This window comes from Pan troglodytes, chromosome 12 (genome assembly GCF_028858775.2).
Source record: "Pan troglodytes isolate AG18354 chromosome 12, NHGRI_mPanTro3-v2.0_pri, whole genome shotgun sequence".
Classification (NCBI taxonomy): Eukaryota; Metazoa; Chordata; class Mammalia; order Primates; family Hominidae; genus Pan; species Pan troglodytes.
The window spans coordinates 83,058,951-83,082,067 of record NC_072410.2 but is presented as its reverse complement, the minus strand read 5'-3'; the positions used below and the strand labels follow the sequence as shown (position 1 = coordinate 83,082,067).

General features: G+C 39.7%; 1 protein-coding gene across 2 annotated transcripts in view; it reads left to right on the top strand.

The window, feature by feature from the left end:
• TMEM178A (transmembrane protein 178A) overlaps nt 1-19,151 on the top strand; it is a 52,682-nt gene extending 33,531 nt beyond the window's left edge. Inside the window, exons 2-4 of one of the 2 annotated variants that reach the window (XM_001135810.8) lie at nt 5,499-5,612; nt 8,469-8,606; nt 18,198-19,151. In XM_001135810.8, coding sequence (XP_001135810.1) covers nt 5,499-5,612; nt 8,469-8,606; nt 18,198-18,439 — 494 coding nt within the window. In that variant the 3' untranslated portion in view covers nt 18,440-19,151. The remainder of the gene's footprint in view (nt 1-5,498; nt 5,613-8,468; nt 8,607-18,197) is intronic. The other variant, XM_009442374.5, reaches the window with a different exon arrangement.
• Nucleotides 19,152-23,117: the final 3,966 nt, after the last annotated feature.

Below are 23,117 nucleotides of genomic sequence, written 5' to 3'. Positions count from 1 at the left end.
CTGGGGAATTTTGCATATCTATTCATAAGGAATAGTATGTAATTTCCTTTTCTTGTGGTGTCTTTGGTTTTTCATATCAGGGTAATAATGGCCTCATAGAAAGAAGTAGGAAGTTTCCTTCATTTTCTATTTTTTTTTTTTGTTTTGAAGAGTCTATGAAGGTTGTTAATTCTTCCTTAAACATTTGGTTAAATTTACCAGTGAAGCCATCTGGTCATGGGCTTTTCTTTGTGGCAAGTTTTTACTAAGTTAATTACTAAGTCAATTTCTTTACTTGTTATAGATGTGTTCAGATTTTCTATTTTTTCTTGAGTCAGTCTTGGAGTTTTATATTTCTAGGTATATGCCATTTTATCTGTTTTATCTAATTTGTTGGCATGTAATTTTTCACTGTGCTCTCTTAAGCTTCTCTATATTTCTCTAAGATTGTTAGTAATAGCCTCTGTTTCATTCCTGATTTTTTTTTTTTTTTCCAGACAGAATCTTGCTGCCTTGCCCATGCTGGAGTGCAGTGGCACCATCTTGGCTTACTGCAACCTCTGCCTCCCAGGTTCCAACAATCTTTGTGCCTCAGCCTCCTGAGTAGCTGGGATTACAGACATGTGCCACCATGCCTGGCTAATTTTTTGTACTTTCAGTAGAGATGGGGTTTTCCTCTGTTGGCCAGGCTGGTCTTGAACTCCTGGCCTCAAGTGATCCATCTAATTCAGCCTCCCAAAGTGCTGGGATTATGGGCATAACCAAATTTTAGTTTTGTTTACTTTCTCAATTTTTAATTCTTTATTTTATGTATTTCCACCCTAGCTTTGTAATCTCTTTCCTTAGTATGCTCTTCTTTTTCTAGTTTTTTAGGGTGGAGAGTTAGGATACTGATTTGAGATCTTTCTGGTTTTGTTTTTGTTTTGAGACAGAGTCTCACTCTGTCACCCAGGCTGGAGTGCAGTGGTGCAATCTCAGGTCACCGCAACCTACATCTCCTGGGCTTAAGCAATCCTCCCACCTCAGCCTGAGTAGCTAGGACTACAGGTGTGTGCAATCATGCCTGGCTAATTTTGTTTATTTTTTGTAGAGACAGGGTCTCACTATGTTACCCAGGCTGGTCCTCAACTCCTGGGTTCAAGTGACCCTCCCACCTCAGCTTCTCAAAGGTTGGGATTACAGGCATGAGCTACTGTGCCAGGCGAGATCTTTTTTTAATGTAGGCATTTACAGCTATAAATTTCCCTCAAAATTATTGCTTTAGCTGCATCACATAAATTTTGGTATGTTGTAATTTTGTTTTTATTAATTTCAAAATGTTTTCTAATTTACTCTAGTGATTTCTTTGCCTTATCAGTTACTTAGGAGTATATTACTTAATTTCCACAAATTTGTGAATTTCCTAAATTTTATTTTATTATTTATTTCTAATTTCATTGCATTGTGGTGAGAGAACTTACTTTGTATGACTTTAATGTTTTTAAATTTATTGAGATTTATTTTATTGCTTACATATGGTCTATCTTACAGAATATACTATGTGCACTTGAGAAGAATGTGTATTTTGCTGTTGTTGGATGGAGTGTTCATAGATGTCTCTTGTATCTTGTTGGTTTATAATGTTGTTCAAGTCTTCTGTTTTTTGTTGATCTTCTGTCCAGTTGTTTTACTATTATTGATCTTCTGCCTAGTTGTTTTACTACTATTGAAATAGAAGTATTGATGTCTCCAACTATTATTGTTGAATTGTCTATTTCTCCCTTCAATTCTGTCAGTTTTTGGTATTGCATGTATTTTGGGTCTCTATTGGTCAGTATATGTTTATGACTGCTATATCGTCTTGATGGATAGACCCATTTATCATTATAAAATGTCTTTTTTTCTCTCTGGTAACAATTTTTGTCTTAAATTCTGTTTTGTTTGATATTAGTATAGCCGTTTCATCTTTCAGTTATGGTTTTCATGGTATATCTTTTTCCATCCTTTAAAATTTCAACCTATTTGTGTCTGAATTTAAACTGTGTCTCATGCAGACATCATGTAGTTGGATTATGTTGTTTTATCTACAATGCCAATCTCTGCCTTTTTATTGGAGTATATATTTATATTTAATATAATTTTTGGTAAGGTAGGATTTATAGATGCCATTTTTCTATTTGCTTTCTATATGCCATATGCATTTTTGTTCCTCTATTTGTTCATTAATGTTTTCTTTTGTGTTAAATACATATTTTCTAATATGGCTTTTTAATTCTTTTTGTTGTTATTGTTTCATTTACTACATATTTTTTTTGTTATTTTCTTAGTGGTTGCCCTGTGGATTACAAGTAACATCTTAACAGTCTAGTTTGGATTAATACCAATTGAATTCAATAGTATATAAAAACCTTGCTTCTATATTGTTTCATCCCCACTCTCCTCCTCTGTACTATTATTGTCATGCAAATTACATGTTTATACACTGTATGCTGATCAACAGAGATTTATAATTGTTGCTTTATGTCTTTTAAATCAGATAGGAGAAAAAAAAGAGGTGCAAACAAAAATACATTTATACTGTCTTTTACAGTGACCTATGTTGTAACCTTTACATGTGCTCTTTATTTTTTAAATATGGGTTCAGTTATTATCCTTCATTTCACCCTGAAGGACTCCCTTTAGTATTTATTTTTAGGCCAGGTCTGCTAGTGATAGATTCTCTCAGTTTTTGTTTAGCTGGGAATATTTTATTTTTTTCCTAATTTCTGAAGGATAACTTTGATGCATATAGGATTCTTGGTTGACAGTCTTCTTATTTCTGTGTTTTGAATATGTCATCCTATTCCCTTCTGGCCTCCATGATTTCTGATGAGAAATCAGCTGGTAATCTTTCAAAGTTTTTTTTGTGTATATGATAATTTGCTTTTTTCTTGCTGCTTTCAGGATTCTCTGTCTTTGGCTTTCAACAGTTTGATTATGATATATCTGGGTGTGGGTCTCTGAGTTTATCTTATTTGTAGTTCCTTGAACTTCTTAGAAATGCAAGTTCATGTTTTTAATCAAATTTGGGAAGTTTTGGCAGTTATTTCTTCAAATACTCTTTTTTGATCCTCCTTCTCTCCTCCTTTCTGCAGCTCTCATTATGCTTGTGATGGTGCCTCACAGGTCTCTGAGGCCCTGACCATTTTTTAAATCATCCTTTTTTCTTTATTTTTCTCCGACTGGATAATTTCAATGGACCTATCTTCAAGTTTGCTGCTTTTTTCTACCTCCTCAAAACTTCTTTTAAGCCTCTTTGGTGCATTTTTCTTTTTCAGTTATTATACTTTTCAACTCCAGAATTTCTATTTTTTTCTTTTCAAGAATATTTCTGTCATGTTACTAACATTCTCTATTTAGTGAAATATCACTCTCATCCTTTCCTTTAGTTATTTGGATAGGTTTTCTTTACTTCTTTGAACATATTTAAAATAGCTGATTTAAAATCTTTGTAAGGTAAGTTCAATATTTGGGATCCCTCAGTGACAGCTTCTATTGACTGCTTTTTTTTTTTCTTGTACTTTGAATGTCTTGTACTTTTTTTGTTGAAAACTGGGCATTTGAAATAACATACTATGGCAGCTCTGAAATTAGATTCTTGTCCCTTTCTAGGGTTGATTATTGTTTTTATTGTTGTTGCTGTTGTTCCTTTAGTGACTTTCCTGAACGAATCCTATGAAGTCTATATTCTTTGTCATAGGAGGCCCCTTAAGTCTCTGCTTGATTAGCTTAGTGGTAAACTAATTATTGTACAGAAATGTTCTTAGCCTGCTAAAACCAATAAACCTTCCAGTCTTTGCCAGTGGGGTTTGTTGTGTGCATGTTGGGTATGCCTTCAACTCTGCCTTAGCTTTCACTTCCTGCTTACAGAGCCTCAGGGTCAGTCTGATGAGTACCAAATGGAATGATAGTTTTGAAGAATACAAATGTAAGCTACTACTACATTTGTGGTCCTTTATCTGTCATTGTTCTCATACTATATTGTTTTCCCTTTGGAAGCACAGGCATTTCCTGACTTATAAACAGCTAACTTATATGTAAACAGCTACCTTTAATGCCTTAGACCTCACAACCACTGCCATGGGGCTCATGTTGAAAAAACAAATTAAAAAAAAAAAGAACTTCGAATTTTGAGAAAATGTGTGGTTTCATAAAAAAAAAAAAAAAAAAAAAAAGCTTCCAAAAATCAGAGATAGTTTGGGTAGTTTTTCTCAAAGGGAGATTCAGAGACTACCTGCATCAGAATTACTTGGGATACTTGTTAAAATTCAGCTTCCTGGCTCCATCTCAAAACTTTTGATTCAGTATATCTGGGGTAGAGTTCAGGAGTTTACATTTTTAACGAGCCACCTAGGTGATTCTGATGTACACTAATATCTGAGAAACTCCTTAGGGAAGATGATCCTGTAGGTACAGGAGGGACTGGGGCTCATGATGCAAATTGTGCTCAAACATTAATCGCTTCCCTTCACTGTATAATCTTTTTAAAATTTCACTTTTATATGCACTCAGATTCCACCAATTAGAGATTTATTTGCATCTATGAAGATTTTTTTAAATGGCTGGCAGTGTTAAAGGACTAACATTCACTCATGCCTTTAAAAAAATTAGTTTAATCAGATTGCATTTATCCAAACAACTGGCCAAGATTATTTAAAATGAGAGGAGAACATTTTATAAGTTTTTTTAAATTTTAAGACAGAGTAGATACTTTTCATGAAATTCAGAAGCCTCTAGGAGAAGAGAATAATGGACCCATGTTAATTTATGCAGTAAAACATGGGTGTGTGAGATTGGTGTGAGGAGGTAGAGAGTGTACTAGATGAATCAATGTGTACACCTGCCCATATCAAAATATTGTGCCTAGGGCTGGCCATACAACCAGATAGGGGAGGAAAATTATTTTCTTTCTTGTTCCTACTTCTAGTATTACCCTTTTTCTCGAGATCTAGAATTCAGGTCAGTATAACTGTATTAAGGAATGATATCAGCTGCACTAGAGTTAAATAGGTTTTCGAGGGTTGTCTGGAGATATAATCACCACCTAAACCATGTGGAAGGTTATCTTTATGGAAAAATGTCTTCTGGTTTCCAAATAACACACTTCCTAATGAACTTCATGAGGCTACCCTTGAGAGTTTGAGACTGGATCAGATCCAGATGTGTGATTTATCTGTGCTAATTTAAAATTCTAAGCTGATTTTCCCAACCATCTGTGTACTTTTAGGCCATTGCTCCTTGAGGAGTTTTGTGTTTAGGTAAAACAAACTCCGTATGGGAAAACAATTAGGGGAGTATAGATCCTTATACAATTTAATACATAAAAAAATGAAACCTGATTTTAAACATTATTTTATGTTTTAGGTTTTTATTGCTCTGAATCAAGAGATTCTCATCCCATCTCCCATTCAACCCAGGTTAGGTTACGGTATTCTGCCTCAGGTCTCAGAATTCTGTTAAAATAAGCGGACTCGTAAATCGCGTTTCTTATTTCCTTCAAGGTATTGCGCAGCGATGCACGGCCATCAAGTACCACTTTTCTCAGCCCATCCGCTTGCGAAACATTCCTTTTAATTTAACCAAGACCATACAGCAAGATGAGTGGCACCTGCTTCGTAAGTATTTCCAGGAGAGGTTCAGAGAGGAAATGGTGTCTTTCTGAACAAAATTCCCACCACCCCTCTCACATATGGACAGAAGGATGTTGTTCTTATCCTCTGTGAGCCTCTGGGCCCAATCAGATGTGGTCAGAGACTCAGAGGATCATTTCCCTATGCTGTGGACACAGTTTGCTTAAAAATAAAATGTGTGGAAACCTGGTATAATGTCTTGTGAGATAGTCTGCCCTGGTGGCATCTGTACACAGCTGCCTACTGAATCTTTTGTTTGCCGAGTTGTTGGGTGTAAGGACCTGCTGTACCCCTTGTCTTGTAAACCAAGGAGATTATACCTTAGGGGCTCTTATTTTTGTTTTGTATATACAATATTTATTTTAGCTACTGTGTTCATCTCCGACCTTTGTATTTCTGCTAAAATACCTTTATGAGTGTATGTCATAATTTTCTCAGAGGGTGTCTCCATCTCAATGAAAGGAACTATTCTTTTTCACTGTCAGGAAAATGTGAAACTCTAGAAAGCATCATGCAGTGTGAAACTAAACAGGGCTGATATTTACCTAAAAACTGTTGATTTAAGCTGCCTGATGATAGACAGCTCCCCCAAACAAAAAACTACTGTGAATTTTTTTGGTCTTTGCCCCCATCAGAGGTTGACGTTGTCATTTTCCAATGAAATAAGCAACAAGGACTTCAGGATCTTGTTTGGTGACCAAAGCCACTGTAGAAAACTAATCAGAGTCTCTCATTCTGTAAGTAAATCTCTCTGCGGATTAAAAGGCTCTGTTCTGAATCTCAAACACATAAATGGAAGCTCTTATGATATTGCCAGAGCAGTGGTCTAATATACATATTATGGCAGGCAACTTTAAGACTTAATCATCTTTCCAGAGAGCCATGTAGTTACTGGCTCAGGTCAGGGGAGAAAAGATCATCATAGGAGCCTGAAAAAGAACCTTAGCTCTTTAATAGTTTGTACCTTGTGATTGCCCAGCAAGGCAATATTTGAAGATTCTTCTTTTAATCCTTTTTGGAGTTCTCATGGAAAGATGCTTTTAGCAGTCTCATGCATGTCTATTTCTAAGAAAGTCACACTTGGTGATCTGTAGCACATTTACTATATAAGCTTAACATGACTGGTACTAATGCAAATCCCATGTGGATTATATCTGAACCTTGTGCCTTTTCAGAGTCACAGAAAATAGACTATCACTCAAACCATAGGAAATTTGGGAGGCTGTAAGATAATGGTGACTGAACCATACTACATTTCCCCTGCTCAGATGTGGCTGTCTCAAAAACTACTTATACCCTTAACATTAAACTCAGCATCTTTAAATTATCACTGCTCCTGACCCCTTATTCATTGGTGTCCACATTTCTTCTTCTAGGCAGAAATACTCTCTTTTAATTTGGATGCTCTGAGTGGGAAATGAGAAATCCCTCTTTAAAAAAGGGATGGTCTCTCTGTGGCTAAGATGCTAAGAGCAAGACTGGAAGCTACTGTAATCCGTCCTCCATGAAGCCACCCCTAAGCTGCCCAGGAGCCACACAAACACACAATAAAGTGATGGCTGCATGGGCACTTTCACTTTAGCAGAGCAGCCCACACTTCAAACAGTGTGATCTGCACCTTGTCTTGGCCCCATGTGTACACAGGTGTGGATGATCCACGCATTTGCCCAGACCTGTTACCTGGCCTTGGGGGCAGCAGATGTATGCTTGGGATGTGTTGTTTTAAGAAGGGTGATTGAAATTTAGCTAACAATTTTTAAAGTTAGTTTTGTTAAAAAAAAAATCCTTTGAGATGGAGCTGCAAGGTAAATAGAAAAGATTCAAAAGCATTTTTTTAAAAAAGAAGGAAGAAAATAGAAAAAGTAAAATAGCTGGAAGGTAGGCAAGGTGAGTGCCGGTTTAGCAGTTGGAGGCAACGTGTGTCCAGATACACATAGTCAGCCTACCTCTTGGTTTTGTCAGGGAGGTGGGGAAAGAGCTGGATTTCTGGCTCAGTGATCACAGTTGTGTTTTTGCAATAGACCAAACTAGACAGTTGGGCCACTGTATAGTGGAGACTATGTAGTGGAGACTCATCCTATTGGACTAGTACTTCCTTCACCTGGGTAAATGGATGCCCAGGCTGTGGGATCTATGCTTTAGGGGAGAAGGCATTTCTGAGCAGATGTTTCAGAGGAAAGGGTGTTTATGAGCACATGTATCCTGTGTGCACTTTACACCACTGTTCCACTCACCACAATTGCCTTTGCTTTCTCAAATCGTTTTTGAAAATAGACCGGAGTAGATGTAAATGAAGAAGTAAATAACTGGCATCTGTGGTGATCAGATAAAACCCTATTTCACAATAGCTTTTTTAGGCTCTTTCTCCAAAGCCAGATTAAGTACAGCCATTACCATGGTGGTAACCTACATTTCTTTTTTTTTCCCCCTTTTAAAATTTCAATAGTTTTTGGGGTACAGGTGGTTTTTGGTTAACCTACATTTCTATTGTTCTGTTAAGGCTAACAGATATTTCTCAGACCCACCTCACTCTTTGTTTAAGTCATTTGACGTCTGTTACTCAGGTCTATCCTGGGCTTGTCCTCTAGTCTATTCTCCACTTGGTGTGGACTTCTCCATGGAATCAGAGAGGGTACAGTCTGACCCTCCATTGGTTACACCCCATCAGTCCTCTTATGGAATACCTGGGAAGAGTATTCCCTAAGCCTCCTCGTCCTGTGGGCTCTAAGCCTGTCCATGTAACTTACTAATTTTCACAATGTGTACAAAGCCTTAATTCTCTAATTCTTAATGACTTTCCTGAATTCTGATTGTGAATGTCTGTGTCTGTTTTGAGATTAGATTTAAGAAGAATCACTGCTGGCTTCCTCGGCATGGCCGTAGCCGTCCTTCTCTGCGGCTGCATTGTGGCCACAGTCAGTTTCTTCTGGGAGGAGAGCTTGACCCAGCACGTGGCTGGACTCCTGTTCCTCATGACAGGTAGGCTGCATGCCTCAGGCCGTCTGTCCCAGCCAAGGTGAAGGCTGCTCTGCATGCAGCTAGCTAGTGTCGCTTTGTTATCTCCCTGTTAATTTTGTTTTCACTGTCAGAAAAGCAACCAGAAGGTCATTTTGGCTTTGCTGGAAAATACAGAATTTAAGGAAAACAACAGTGTGAGAAATGCATCCTCTATATCCCCATTGTGGCCTGTTAGTAGGTTGGATGGAAGTGTCTTGGGTTTAATCTCTATATGAGCCCATTCTGTTTTTTTGCTGTACTTTCTTTTTTCTTTTTTGTTTTTTTGAGATGGAGTCTCACTCTCACCCAGGCTGGAGTGTAGTGGTGCGATCTTGGCCCACTGCAACCTCTGTCTCCTGGGTTCAAGTGATTCTCCTGCCTCAGCCTCCTGAGTAGCTGGGACTACAGGCATGTGCCACCACACCTGGCTAATTTTTGTATTTTTAGTAGGGTTTCACCATGTTGGCCAGGCTGGTCTCGAAATCCTGACCTCAGGTGATCTGCCTGCCTCAGCCTCCCAAAGTGCTGGGATTACAGGCAAGAGCCACCACACCCCACCTTCTGTTCCTTCTTTCATACTGTGCCCCAAACCCTGGCCTGGACTCTTGGCAAACATGGACCATTGCTTATGAGGTGCCCTCAAAGACAGAGGGGGATAGATCAGCACAACCCATGCCCCGGCTGGATGTCAATTCAAAGCATGCTTTAGTGATGGTGTCATTTTTACATACACAACACTCATTCATTTTACTCCACAGATATCTTTTGAGGACTTACTATGTACGAGGCACTGCTGTGAGTGCTAAAGACACACAATGAATAAGGCAGGCAAAATCCTTGTTCATTTTTATTGTGGAGAGACATAAACAATGATTTGTGGTAGTGATAAAAGCTGTGAAGAAAAAGAAACAGGGTGAAATAGGGACTCAGGGAAGATCTTGCTGAGGTGGCGATTTCGGAGCTAATTCGTGAGAAGCAGCCGGTGGTAGGAAGAGCGTAGCAGACGGAGGAAACCACCAGTGCCAAACCTGAGAGAAGCGGCCAGTGGGGCTGGAGGGAGTGAGGGACAGGATAGTATCACATGAGGTGGGGGAAGTGGACAGTGGCCAAAGCGTCAGGGTTTTGTTGGTCATGGTGGAGAGCTTGGATTTGAAGCTAAGGGTGACAGACGCCACTAGAAGGTTTGAAGCAAAGGAGTGACTTGATTTTTAAAGAAGGGATTGGAAAGATGGGGGGTGTGGAGACAGGGCTAGGATTTTTTTTACTAACAGCTAAAGGGTAGTTTTGTCTAAAAAGGTGCCAGGTGCTGAGTTGATGGCTAACACTGACCGAAGGTAGCTTCAGGGAAGAAATCTTTCCTTTCTTCTCCTCCTTCACAGAAAACTCATGTATTAATGATTAGTGAATGCCACATTAGCTGGGCATTAACAGTTTCACACAGTATACTCAGCAACAGAACTAATATTCCCCGAGATAGATAGCCATTTTAAATAGGCTTATTTCCACTTGCTTGGAATTCTGTTATTCAAGTGACGATGCCTAGATTTTCTTGCACTTCTCACTGTAATGGGTCACTTAATTAAGCCTGCGTTAACAGGAGGCAGCCACACCCCACCGGGGCTGACACTGTTTGCTGACTGTCTGTCTCTGAGCGTTGACGGGTAGGGGGTACTTTGCCCTCTGGCATGTTCAACCACCCTGCAGCCTTAAGGAACCCACATCACAGGCAGGGATCCTTCCTTCTAACTCCCACTCACCCCTATCCCACTGCACGAAATGGTGCTGCAATTGGCAGTGATCTGGAATGTGGGGCATCATCACCAGCATCCTGGAACATTCAGAAGTCACATGGATGCTGCCTAGTTCTGAGCAGAAAACCAATTTAGGTTTTCTAGATTTTGGTGAATACACAGTGGCCACCAGGACTGTAGCACAGGGAGGCTAAAATGTTAGTTTCTGAGGTTTTAGAGGGGGATTTGGACCCTCAAGACCAGCCACTGGGTTCCTGCCCAAGGGATGCATTTAAAATCCAAATTATAGAGTAAAGCAGACGAGGGCAGCAAAGAATCAGAGAGGACTGCACTGCACAGAGGATTCCTTTACACCTCTGCTGGGGCTTAATGGTTATTTAAAAATCTCCCCCGTTTTCTTCTCTCCCTTTATTTAAGCCCCCATTTCTCTGACTCTTGTCTCCATAAATATCAAAGAGGTACAGATGTGTTGCCTCCCAACCCTGGAAAGGCCCCATAACACTCCCCTTGTCAGGAAAATGGGGGATGCTCTGGAGTGGACAAAAGCCTCAGTAGGAGGACTTTTTAAAGGATACTTTAAATATATGTACTGCCTGAATAGTTTAGTATGCTCTTAGAAAATGAAACAATTGTTAGAACTAAAATAAATTACAAGACCATGAAAGCCTACTGAGTGCTCCTTGGGAGACTGAGGGGCCAGTCTGGTTATAAATGAAAGGAAGTTGAAGGTTCAATGGCAGGTGGGCACAGAGGAGAGGCAGTAGTTTCCTGGGCCAGCTCCACCTCTCCCTGTTCTCAGCCCTTATTTTGGATCCATGTGTGGATTGTACCTCTGGACCAGAGGAGCTCAGGGGTCCTCAGGATCGAGCACGGGAAGCTCCTATGTAATTGTTAGGCAACATCAAAATATGCAAAGCAATAGCCACAACAGAAACCACCACCACCAACAACAAAAACCCAAACAATAAACTTGAAGTTTGATGACCAGTTCTGAAGGACTAACAGATACAACCTAACATTGTTAACATTGTTCTGTTGTTTTGTTTTGGTTGCCCAAACAACGTTTTTGAAATTAAGGGGGAATCCACTTACAGACCTCATCACCTGAAAACAAAACAACCTTTTTTCAATATTTCCTTTATATTGGACCAAATCTTTCCATGTATTTGCTTCACTGTAAAAAAACAAGAAAGGAAAAGGAAGGAGAAGAATGGGGAGGGGATGGAAGAGGGGAGAGGAGGAGCATGGAGTGGATATGCTATGCTGGATTCACCTGTTCTGTTGCTGTGGGATTTAGGGGGGTTTGTTTTGTTTTTGTTACTACAAATAATGCCTTGAAATTTCCTTTGCAAACACTGAGACAACCATGTCAATCTATTGCATGAGATAAATTAGCTGTAGAACGTTCACATGCAGTAGGAGATGAGAGCAAAAAAAGGGTTAAAAGAATCGATTTTAACTAAGCAGAATGTCTTTAGCCACTCAAGTCAGCATCCTTCCCACAGATTTTTGATGCTAAACTTAGCCCCTTCTAATGCTCTGCCATCTTCATTCTGTGCCTGAACTTATTAGCTAAACCTTCAAATGAAGAACATCAACCATGTGACAGGTTGGCTGGTTAAAATGGAAACTCTGAAACGATATTTCTCCTTCTGCCTTATTGATTGCACACAGACAGGTCTTGATTACCACATGTGACACAGCAGCCCTGCTGACTGTCGATGCACATCTGGAGCCAGGTCTCACCCCCCTTCCTCTTCCCTAGGGCCATGCAAGGGCCCTCCCAGAGAGCCGGGGGCAGCCTGCACATCTCCCACCGGCCTTGAATTTAGACTTTGGATGTCACACCCTCTGAGGTTACACACACACAGGCACAGAAGCATACACAGGTGACTGAGGGAATAAGACTCTTATCTTCCAGCTTTAAGCTTCTGCCCATTACTAGACTATACTGCTTTCAGTGTACTGTGAATGAATATTTCCACCTACATTATTAAGTGATGCATTCTATTAGATGGGTATAATATATACTTATTATAATTTAAGTTATAAATCTTTTAAAAGGTTATTCAGTGCAAACATTTTAAAACACTTTTTAAGGTCTCTGTTGTAGGATTTTTAGTATTTTTTAATTCACCAGGAGTCTTAAAAATTGGATAAAGCTTGGGCCTCCCTTGGTGGGGGTCTCACTGCTCACCAAATTCATTCACCTTCACAGGCTGTGCCTTGAGTGGCCAACTGGAAGATCACACACAGCATGAGACAATCCCTTCCTGACAGCAGAGACAGAGAAGACAGAGTCCAGGCAGCCCTAGCAGAGCTCCAGGGACAGTTAACACCCACCCACACTGGTTATTCATTCTTTTGTTTCAATGAATCCAAATTTTTTTTTAAAAAAAGACTCAGCCATGGTAGGTGTATTGAATTATCTAGATTATCCATTGATTATGACATGAAACTACAGGTCCATGATACTTTTTCTATAACCTTGGGGGCCAGGTGTGTTTTGTAATTCAGGATTTACAAATTTTTATTTTAGAAGAGTAACACGGTGCATATATCCTGTGTTATTTAACACCCTCTGCAAGGTCTGGGGTGGCATCTTGAAATCAAATACATTAATATTCCTGTAGCTAAACATACGAATATTCACACTAAATGGGATCAATAAGAACTAGAATAGCCTGTGTCAGACCAGGCCAGGATTTGCCACTACAGAGATTGCTTCAATCTTTCAGAAAATGATTGGATGCTTTTGGGATTTAGGAATTGCATTGTGTGTGTGTGTGTGTGTGTGTGTGTGTGTGTGTGTAAGAGTTTGTTTCTCTCTGTTAGTTCTGCCAGTCAGTTAGGACAATATAGGAATGGCTTTTTGAGTAATCTGTGTGCAAACTAGCATGAGGCATTTGAAGGAAGACCAAAGAGATCAGAACGATGGGCAGGCCATCTTTTGAAGGAGCAGGGGAAAAAAATCAATGTTTACGCCTTTGGGTGTTGTAGTTACATTATTTATCAAGCAGGCTAAACAGGGTGAAGCAACTTCCACTCCTTTCAGTCTTTTAAGCACATTAAAAAATGGTGGTCAAAAGAGTGGGCCCCGTTACCCTAATTACATCTTACCAGCCGGCACCATGAAGATTTTAGGGTAGGAAATTAGATTGATGATTGCAAGGATGATAGCATAAATTTACTTCTGTCCTGATGTGAAAATATCCCTTCTAGCCCTAGAATTCTGTGATATCGTGGTATCTTCTAATTAGGAGTATTGGCAGAAAACCTTTTAATATTTTATAAGAAAAGTAGTTGCATGCAGAGCTTGTCAGGAAACCAGTAATTTATTCACTTTTTTGAAGATGCTGCCAGCAGTAGTAAGGACCGAGCTCAGGACTCAGGAACCTCTCTCTCTCTCTCTCTGGGGGACACTAGCTGGCTGAAGAGTATCAGCTAGGCAGGGGAGAAGTGGAAAGGAAGGGAAAGCCTCAGAGAAGAATGGAGGAGAGGCCACCTTTCTCCCCATGGATCTTCAGGAAGGACCATTAGATTTTGAACTTTCTGAATGCAGAGGTGATACCTTATTAATCCTTCCATACTCCTTTCGCATACCTTGCATTAATTAGATTGCTGCCAATGAAAATGCAGCATTATCAGAAATAACTTGCTACATAGGTAATCCCTACTTGGGGTAATTTGTGATGAACCAACTCTTAAGTTGGTAGAACTCAACGTATTGCAGAATTCAGTTTCGTTCAGGTTTTCTTCACTCCATGTGCTCAGCTCTGTTGGACTCCATGCAGAACTTACGGGAAGTCTAAGAGATCCCTATGACCTTTTCCTGAGATGCACAGAGGAAAGTAGAGTGGAGAGAATGCTTGAAGTTCCTGACCACATCAATGTTGAACTGAGTCCAGTTATGACCAAGAAGAGCTCATGAAACTAAACTATCTCTAATATACCAGAACTAGGCTTGGGACATGGTAGATACTCGATAAATAATTGCTGAATAACTTATTGAGTAACACTTAGAATAGCACAATCTTGCCAAAACCTATAAAAAAGCTAAAAATATATTTCATGCATGAGTACAAACACACACATACCCACACGTGTGTGGAATGTTATGGGCTGAGTTGTGTCCCCTCAAATACCCTTGTTGATGTCTTTGTCCCCTACCTCAGAACGTGACAGTATTTGGAAATAGGGTCTTTAAAGAGAAAATTAAGTTAAAATGAGGTGATATGGATGGGCCCTAACTAAATATGACTGGTGTCCTTATAAGGAGATTTGGTCATGGTGACAGAGGAGAGACTATGTGAAGACACAGGGAGAAGATGGCCATTGACAAGCCAAGGAGAGAGTCCTCAGTTTAAAAAGCCAACCCCGCTGACACCTTGATCTTAGACTGTAGCCTCTACAATTGTGAGAAAACAAATTTCTGTTGTTTAAGCCACCCAGTCTGTGGTACTTTGTTTTGGCAGCTCTGGCAAACTCACACATATGAGTACTATAAGACATGTATGTGGAACCTGAAATAGAATTCCACACTCTCAACATTGACCTAAAACTATTAATCCAGCTACAGTAAGAATGCTTTCATCATTTCAAACAACTCTTTTTCTTGAAGCCTTTGAATTTAGGATTTTTTGTTTTGTTTTTTAAAATATCTTGAATGGGTTAGGCTTCTTTTACAAAAGCTTGTTGGAAAAGTTGGAAACAATGCTTCTCTCCTCTTAGTACATTTCCTTGTAATCATCACACATTCCTGCCCATCTCACAAATCATTGTGGTGGCAGCTATGCATGTGCAAACATTCTTAGAAATGCGAGGGTCTGAAAATGAAGAGCTCCTAGATATGGTTTTCTTGTCATTCTTTCCTGCCCTGCTTTCCTCTTACTTACTAAGAACAACTTCGAGAGCACTTTGGAAGGAGAAGAGATGTTACAGAAGGGCAAGCTATAGGGGCATTTGTGGGAAGGGGGATGGAGAGAGGGGACGTATTTTTGGGCTGATAGGCCTCCTCTCCACCACGCTCAGCTGAATGAGTAAAGGCAACAAGAAATAAAACAAGTCTGCATCAAAGTTTGATGCGTGCCCTGTTCCAAAAAAAAACTTAACTGGCATAGAGATGCCACTTAAATTAATACAAATAAATAAAGTAAGACAAAGGGACAATCAGGTTTCCGAGGCAAGATGGATCCAAGAGTGAGATTAGAAGCCAAAAGCATGCCATGAAATCCCATACTTTTGCTCATGGTGGGCTATAGATTTAGCTTTAGGGAGCTTCAGTGCTCTGGCAACTTGGATAAAGAAAAATTCTGTTAATGACATCATTCACAGTGTCCATGAGGTAAGCACAAATCAATTCCCCAGGAAAAGCACAACCATCCATGACATTGAGAGCAGAGAGAAATCATTCTGGTTAAATCCCCAGATTAGATTGTTTCTTGTAATTCTTTTCTATTCAGTATGAACCGGTGGTTTAATGATAGAATTCATGTCATCAAAAGCAATTTTATGGGGTTGGCAGGGGGAGAGGAGCTAATAAAAGAAATGTTAAGTGTAAAATCAGAGGGAGTATATACAGAAAGATAGATACATAGGACATTCCATTTTCATTTAATTGCAAAAGCTGAGTACTAGATTCACTAGGAAGTTTTAATAAATATTCTTGTTTCATGTTTCATTTTGGAATAACAGAATCACAGAAATTTGACACTCTTAGGGACTTCAGTAATCAAGTTTCCCACTCTTTTTTTCCCTAGATGAAGAAACCAAGGCTCAGAGAGGTTAGGTAATTTCAAGTTTGCACAGTGTTTAGTAGAGCTGGAAACTAGAATACTTATTTCTCACATCCCAACCCGATGCACTTGGACATCAAAGGATGCTTAAAAGTCTAGGTTTGAACTCAAGCTTTCATAGGTCGTTAAAACAATGTTACTTGTAAAAATGCTTGCTTTTAGGCATTCAGCTATGTACAAACAGCTAAATGCAGAATAAAGTTGTTTTTCCTGTGAAGAGGTCATTGTTCTATTATTCTATTTTACTTGTTGATGCTCCAAAGATTATTTTTTCTAACTGCCTATTGTTCTATTACCAGCATTTATTAAAAGGGCTTTGTTATATATAAAAACTGCCTTTGTTTTGGTGCCAGTGAAAACATTTGTGTAGATCTAAGAACATTTGCTTTTCACAAGGTTTGAGAAAAGTGGAGTATTCTTTTTTGAATGGCCCATTACTTTATGAGAGAATTATTTCCATCTTGATTTTTCTCTTTGAGAACTCAAAGTGATATGTTTGCTGTAATCAATTGGAGCAAGAAGTCAGAAGAAAAGATTTTATCCTTTTTAGTAAAACAGAATCACCTTAGAGTTTAAATGCAGAATTAAGCAAAGAGTAGGAAATATCAAATTATCTCAGATCAAGTGTCCTTTTAATTTAGAACATTTATTGTCTAAGTGCACATTTGGAAGCGGATTCAGGCAGCGTGCTCTTACATGATTTGAATGGAGGCAGAATTCTAACATTTTAAAGATGGCATTAAGGTGGTCTTTATTTCCTCCAAATTGCTGCCTGCCTTGAATTTGTTTTTCTGCTAGCGTTTCTAATCTCCAAAGCTATAGGTTAAAAAAGGGTGGTGGGTAGAGGGCGGGGAGCTTTGAATGGGTTGGAGAGGTAATCTGCTACTTTTAGCTCTCTCTTTTCAGTTTCAAAATCTGTGTCTCTGCTTCCAGTGGAGATGCTACATGTATCCCTAAGGATGCCAACGGAATTTTCCAGTCAATAAATGTTATCTCTGTTGTATACAGGGATAAACCAGACTATGAAGAAGAGATGTGTAGGATTCAGAACAGAACTGGACATTCTGATACTTGATTGGGTGCCAGTTTCTGTTTTTATTACTCACCACATTCTGATCCTCTGCCTATCCAAAAGGAGCATCTTGAGGGTCCATTGTGGTGGAATAGAAGCACCTATATCCACATGAATTGAGTACTAAAAATCCTGTGTTTGGAGCTTATGAAGCATTTTTAAAATCAGTCCTGATTTTAGTGTTGCAGAAGGAAAATTACACACACATGGATTGGTCTAAAAAGCAAAGTTTTGGGTCTGTCCATGTTCCTTATGTCACTCCAATTGCCTCCATTTTGAATGGTTGAAATGGATGATCTCCTTGCTCAGCTATTTTACATCAATTCCATATTGTTGGACTTAATGTATACTATTTAAAAGCATTCATTCATTGAAAAAAACCATTTGTTGAGGCCCTGGTATATGTAAGACTGTGCCTTAACAAAAAAGATTTAGCTACTTGTATGAATTCATCTAAAATATTATTTAAGGCAACATGATAAATATTTATGATAATGTTAATTGAAAAAGAAAGCAGATGTTGTATAACGATTACAACAGAATAACTATGAAATTAGGTGGAGAGCGAAGGAAAATGAAAACTATGCTGTGCTTGATTTGAGTGATTATAGAAGTTTTTCTCTTAAAAATAGAACTTTTGTTGTTTTTAAGAATAAAAAAAGAATTCCAATATATATAACCATTCGAATTAGGTAATTCTGAATAATTCAGGTTATCAGAATTTTCCTGTCTTTTTCACTCCTGCGTCTCCATTCCCTAGGGTAGGGTCTGGCACACAGAAGTTTTGCCAATGTTTGTCAAATGAATTAATTGAAGTAAAATAATTATGGATCATTTGTGAATTTGGAGTGACTGCCTCAATGGTTGATCTGATTTTCATAAAGGCCTGTCTGGCATTTGTCTTGTAACAGGCAAACTCTAACTAATCATTCTGTTCTCTTTGTATTATTTATAGGGATATTTTGCACCATTTCCCTCTGTACTTATGCCGCCAGTATCTCGTATGATTTGAACCGGCTCCCAAAGCTAATTTATAGCCTGCCTGCTGATGTGGAACATGGTTACAGCTGGTCCATCTTTTGCGCCTGGTGCAGTTTAGGCTTTATTGTGGCAGCTGGAGGTCTCTGCATCGCTTATCCGTTTATTAGCCGGACCAAGATTGCACAGCTAAAGTCTGGCAGAGACTCCACGGTATGACTGTCCTCACTGGGCCTGTCCACAGTGCGAGCGACTCCTGAGGGGAACAGCGCGGAGTTCAGGATTCCAAGCACAAAGCGGTCTTTTACATTCCAACCTGTTGCCTGCCAGCCCTTTCTGGATTACTGATAGAAAATCATGCAAAACCTCCCAACCTTTCTAAGGACAAGACTACTGTGGATTCAAGTGCTTTAATGACTATTTATGCGTTGACTGTGAGAATAGGGAGCAGTGCCATGGGACATTTCTAGGTGTAGAGAAAGAAGAAACTGCAATGGAAAAATTTGTATGATTTCCATTTATTTCAGGAAGTTTGTATGTAACAATTACCTGAGAGTCATTTCTACTTGCTAAAGGATTCGTAACAAAGCGAGTATAATTTTCTTGTCATTGTATCATGCTTGTTAAATTTTAATGCAGCATCTTCAGAACTTGTCCTGATGGTGTCTTATTGTGTCAGCACCAAATATTTGTGCATTATTTGTGGACGTTCCTTGTCACAGGAAGATTCTTCTTCTGTTGCCTTATTGTTTTTTTTTTTTTAAGTCTCTTCTCTGTCTTTGTATTGGAATCGAAATCATAAGATAAACAGATCAAACGTGCTTAAGAGCTAACTCGTGACACTATGCAGTATTGTTTGAAGACCTGTTGTTCAACCTCTGTCTCTTTATGTTAACTGGATTTCTGCATTAAATGACTGCCCCCTTGTTAATCTGGGTGTGTTTTCCTATGTCTTTTAGCTGTGTCAACAGGTCTCCCTAGCCATAAGGACAGATGAAAACTCTGTTGTTTTAATAAGACTCTTATTAAGACTTAATAATTGATTCATTTCAATTAGGTTGGGCATTATTATCTTTTGTAGCAACCACGCACTTGCTATTGACAAAAGATGTCATTTTCAAACTTGTTTTTAAACCTTCCTATACTATTTAAAATTTTCTTCTCCTTCTCCTTCTCTTTTTCTCTCTTTTTCCCCTCTCTCTTCCTCTTCCTCCCCTGTTTACCATCTGCCTGGTATGTATCCAGTCATAAGGATACATGGTCTCTGTTTTTGTTCTTGGACCTCCTAAAGCAGCGATTTTCAACCTTGGCTGCTCAGAGTCACCTGGTGAAGTCTTCAGCTGTACCTAAACAGGGCCTCATCCCAGACCAATTAACTCAGAATATCCACAGCTGGGCCTAGGCTTGAGCATTTTTGTAAAAACATCCCAGATGATTCTGATACACAGCTGCGATTGAGAGCCACTCATTTGGGCCAGAACCGTGGTTATCTCCTTAGCTACTAACAAAGCGAACTCACTTATTTAGCACTTACTATGTGCCAGTAACTGGGCTGTGGTGTTATTTCACTTAATCCTCTCCAAAGCTCTATGAGGTAAGTGCTGTTATTTTATGTTACTCATAAGCTGAGGATCAGACTCAAAACATTTGCTTCATTTTTTTTTCTCAATCCTTTTTCTCTGTGTGGGTTTGGGACAACAGTTAAAATTCTTCCGTTGTGTTTGCTTATCTTTCAGCGGAGGGTGGGGCACTCGCCGACTTCTAAGCTTTTCCTTTTAACTCCAACCCTTGTTCCCGATTCTACACACAATGTAGGATAAAGACGGCTTGTAAAATAGAAGACGCCATTCCAGAAGATGCTGTTTCAGATTTTGATTTCATAAAAGATTCTTTTCTTTCTTCTTTATAAAAACTGATTTAGTCCTCATAAAAGGAAAATGATCATCTACTCCCAAAGAATAGAGTCTGGTTTCCAAGTGACGGTGTCCACATATTGTCATGTAAGGGCCGAAAGGGGTTGGAGGATGCCGGCGACCACACCAGCTCTGGCTCCGTGGCTCCAGGCACAGCACAGGCTCATGAGCGTATTCACTGGCACTCTCTCAGGCCTTTTAATATACTGGTCCCTCTGGATGAGATCAGAGACGTATAGAAAGGGTCAATTATTTTCAAAGCAGGAGAGCTCTTTCTTTGAAGTCTTCTTTAAAGATCCCCACAGAAGATGTCAAGACTCTTGGACATTTATATTCCAACCAACAAAGCAGTGTCTGAGTGAGTAACTTTTGAAGTTTCAGAGAAGTTTCCTAGGGGTTTGAGGTGAGAGTGGAAGAAAGCCTCGCGGTAGCAGGAGGTTGAAGGGTTCACACACCAGAAAGATTTGCCTCGAAGCCAGGGGAGTTCACTTAGGATTCAAACGAGTGCTGGCGAGGACTGAGGCTCCCTGCCTTCCAGCCAAAGTGAGCTCGAAGCAACCAACGTGCCGGGCCAAGGTTCCTCGCTTTCTACTTACTGTCACGCAAGTGTGGGCAAATGTTGCCAGTGCTGGGCATTTGGCCCTGAGTCCTTGGGCTTCTCTTAGGAGTTTTTTCTTAACTGGCTTGTGAATGAAGAATGATTGAAATGATTGCACAGTACTGTGCAGGACAGAATAATTTATTGAAATCCTTTGTTCTATGTTCTCTCTGTCCCACACACCCCCCTTTTTAACAGACTTGTCCTTGGTTTATTTGCCGTATTAGAACCAGTGTTGTCCATTCTCGGGAAAGCCTCCCTCATCTTTCAAGGACCACCATGGACCCTCGATAATCGAGATTTCCCAGGATATGGGAAACCTCCATAGAACATAATAGCCCCCATAACATTTCTTATATAGTCAACAAATATTTACTGAATGGCTATTATGTGCTCACATTCTAGCACTTGGGAAACATTAATGAAGCAAAACAGACAAAGGTTTTTGCCCTGGTAAAGCTTATGTTCTAGAAAAATGCAGTGAAGGACAAGTAAAAAAAATTAAGCTTACTCTTTTTGGCCCTAAATTGTTTTGTAAGTCCAGGGTTAAAGTTATTCAGTTACTAAAATAAGTTTCTTTTAAATTACATTCCCATTGGCTGTGCATTTCATACTTCACAACATTCTCATTATTTGAATCTAGCCCTGGCAAGTTAAAAAAAAATACTAACTCTTTTTGCAGGGGCCGGGTGGGGGGTGCCTCTTAAAGATTTCTTATTCGAAATTGAAGTCTGAGAATGACAAAAGTGTGCCCCACAGGTGAGCTAGAGGGAATAAAAACCTGGGAACCCGGGACTCAGGTGAATGGGGGCCCACGAGCTCAAAATATACCACCTGTTGGAGGCTGGTGCAGGTGGGATACTCACGCTGCCTAGGCAACCACCCACTCCAGATCTTTGCTCAGGCTCTTTCCTCTGCTGGGGACACCCCCTCCTCTGCCTGGCTTATTCTGACTTTTCCTTGTGTCTCAGCTTCTACACAACACTCCCGGACACCTTCCTCAAACATGCTGCATTGCTTCAGATCCTTTCCTGACCAGTTACGCTGCGCACACGAATTGCCTGGCAACCCATAACCAGATCGTAGACTCTTTCAAGGAGGAATCTGTGCCTTGTCCCAGTGCTCAGCCCACCCAGTGCCTGGTAGACCATAGGTGCTCTTAAATCTTTGTGGAATCAATACATGGATTCAGAGTCACAGATAAACTCTTTTCTTACCTGGACAGAGCTGACTCCCTTAGCACCAATTTTAGGGAGCCCATAAAAAATATACAGTCGTGTGATGAGGCTAAATGGAAAGAGAATATAGCTTGGCAAGCAAGGAAGCCTCATTAGAATAATTAAAGGGCCTATTAACCCAAACCAACCTAGACGTAACTTAAAATGTGTTATGAACTACTATGGAACATTTATTTGATGGCTCAAACATTAAGTTAGTAACCTCAATATGGTTCTACACCTCAATTTAAAGCGTTCTCATTTATGTGCGTGTGTTTCAAATCTCTAATTGGAATTCTGAAAGGAATGCTTCAGAAATGACTTCCTTTGAATGCAAATAGCTATCCTGACGAAGAACACATTTAAATTGCATATGCATTTCTCTGGGGCCTTGCCCTTTGACTGGAAGAAGAAGTTTTCTGTGCTGCATGCAGGACAACCACAAATGCTTGAAGATGCTCAGGGCACCCAGTTGCATACTGGGAACTTGGCTATGCAATACATATTCCTCTTAATATGCAACCTGTGTTTTGCCAGGCATCAAAGCAAGATTTCTAATTGTCCTAAAACATTAGAATATGTCTGCCTGGAGCCCCTGTAAGAGGAAAACAGATTGGCTGGCTATAAAAGAAGATAGCATTTTTTCTGTTTTTATTTCCAATTTTTTTCTCCCCTTCAGCATTCACTATAAAATACTGCCTGCTACTATAAGGTCTGGTTATGCTTGGTTTCTCTTAGGTCTCTAAGTGAATGTTTTGCAGAGAGGAAGGAGACAGGACCATGGGTCTAGAGCAGAAAGAACAAGGAAACAGTGGTGCAGGTGAGGTTGCCAAGGTAGGCAGAGGCTTGCTGGTCACAGTAAAGAGTTTGGGTTTTACTCTGGTAATTGAAAACAAACGGCCTAAAAAAGGATAATGATGTGATCTGATTTCCACTTTAGGACTATCAGTTGGCCAGGTGTGGTGGATCACACCTGTCATTCCGGTGTTTTGGAAGGCTGAGGCTGGAGGATCTCTTGAGTCCACGTGTTCAAGACTAGGCTGGGCAAATAGAGCCTGTCTCTATAAAAATATTTTTAAAATTAGCCAAGTGTGGTGGTACATGCCTGTAGGCTTAGCTACTCGGCAGGCTGGGGCAGGAGGATTGCTTGAGTCTAGAAGCTATTGAGC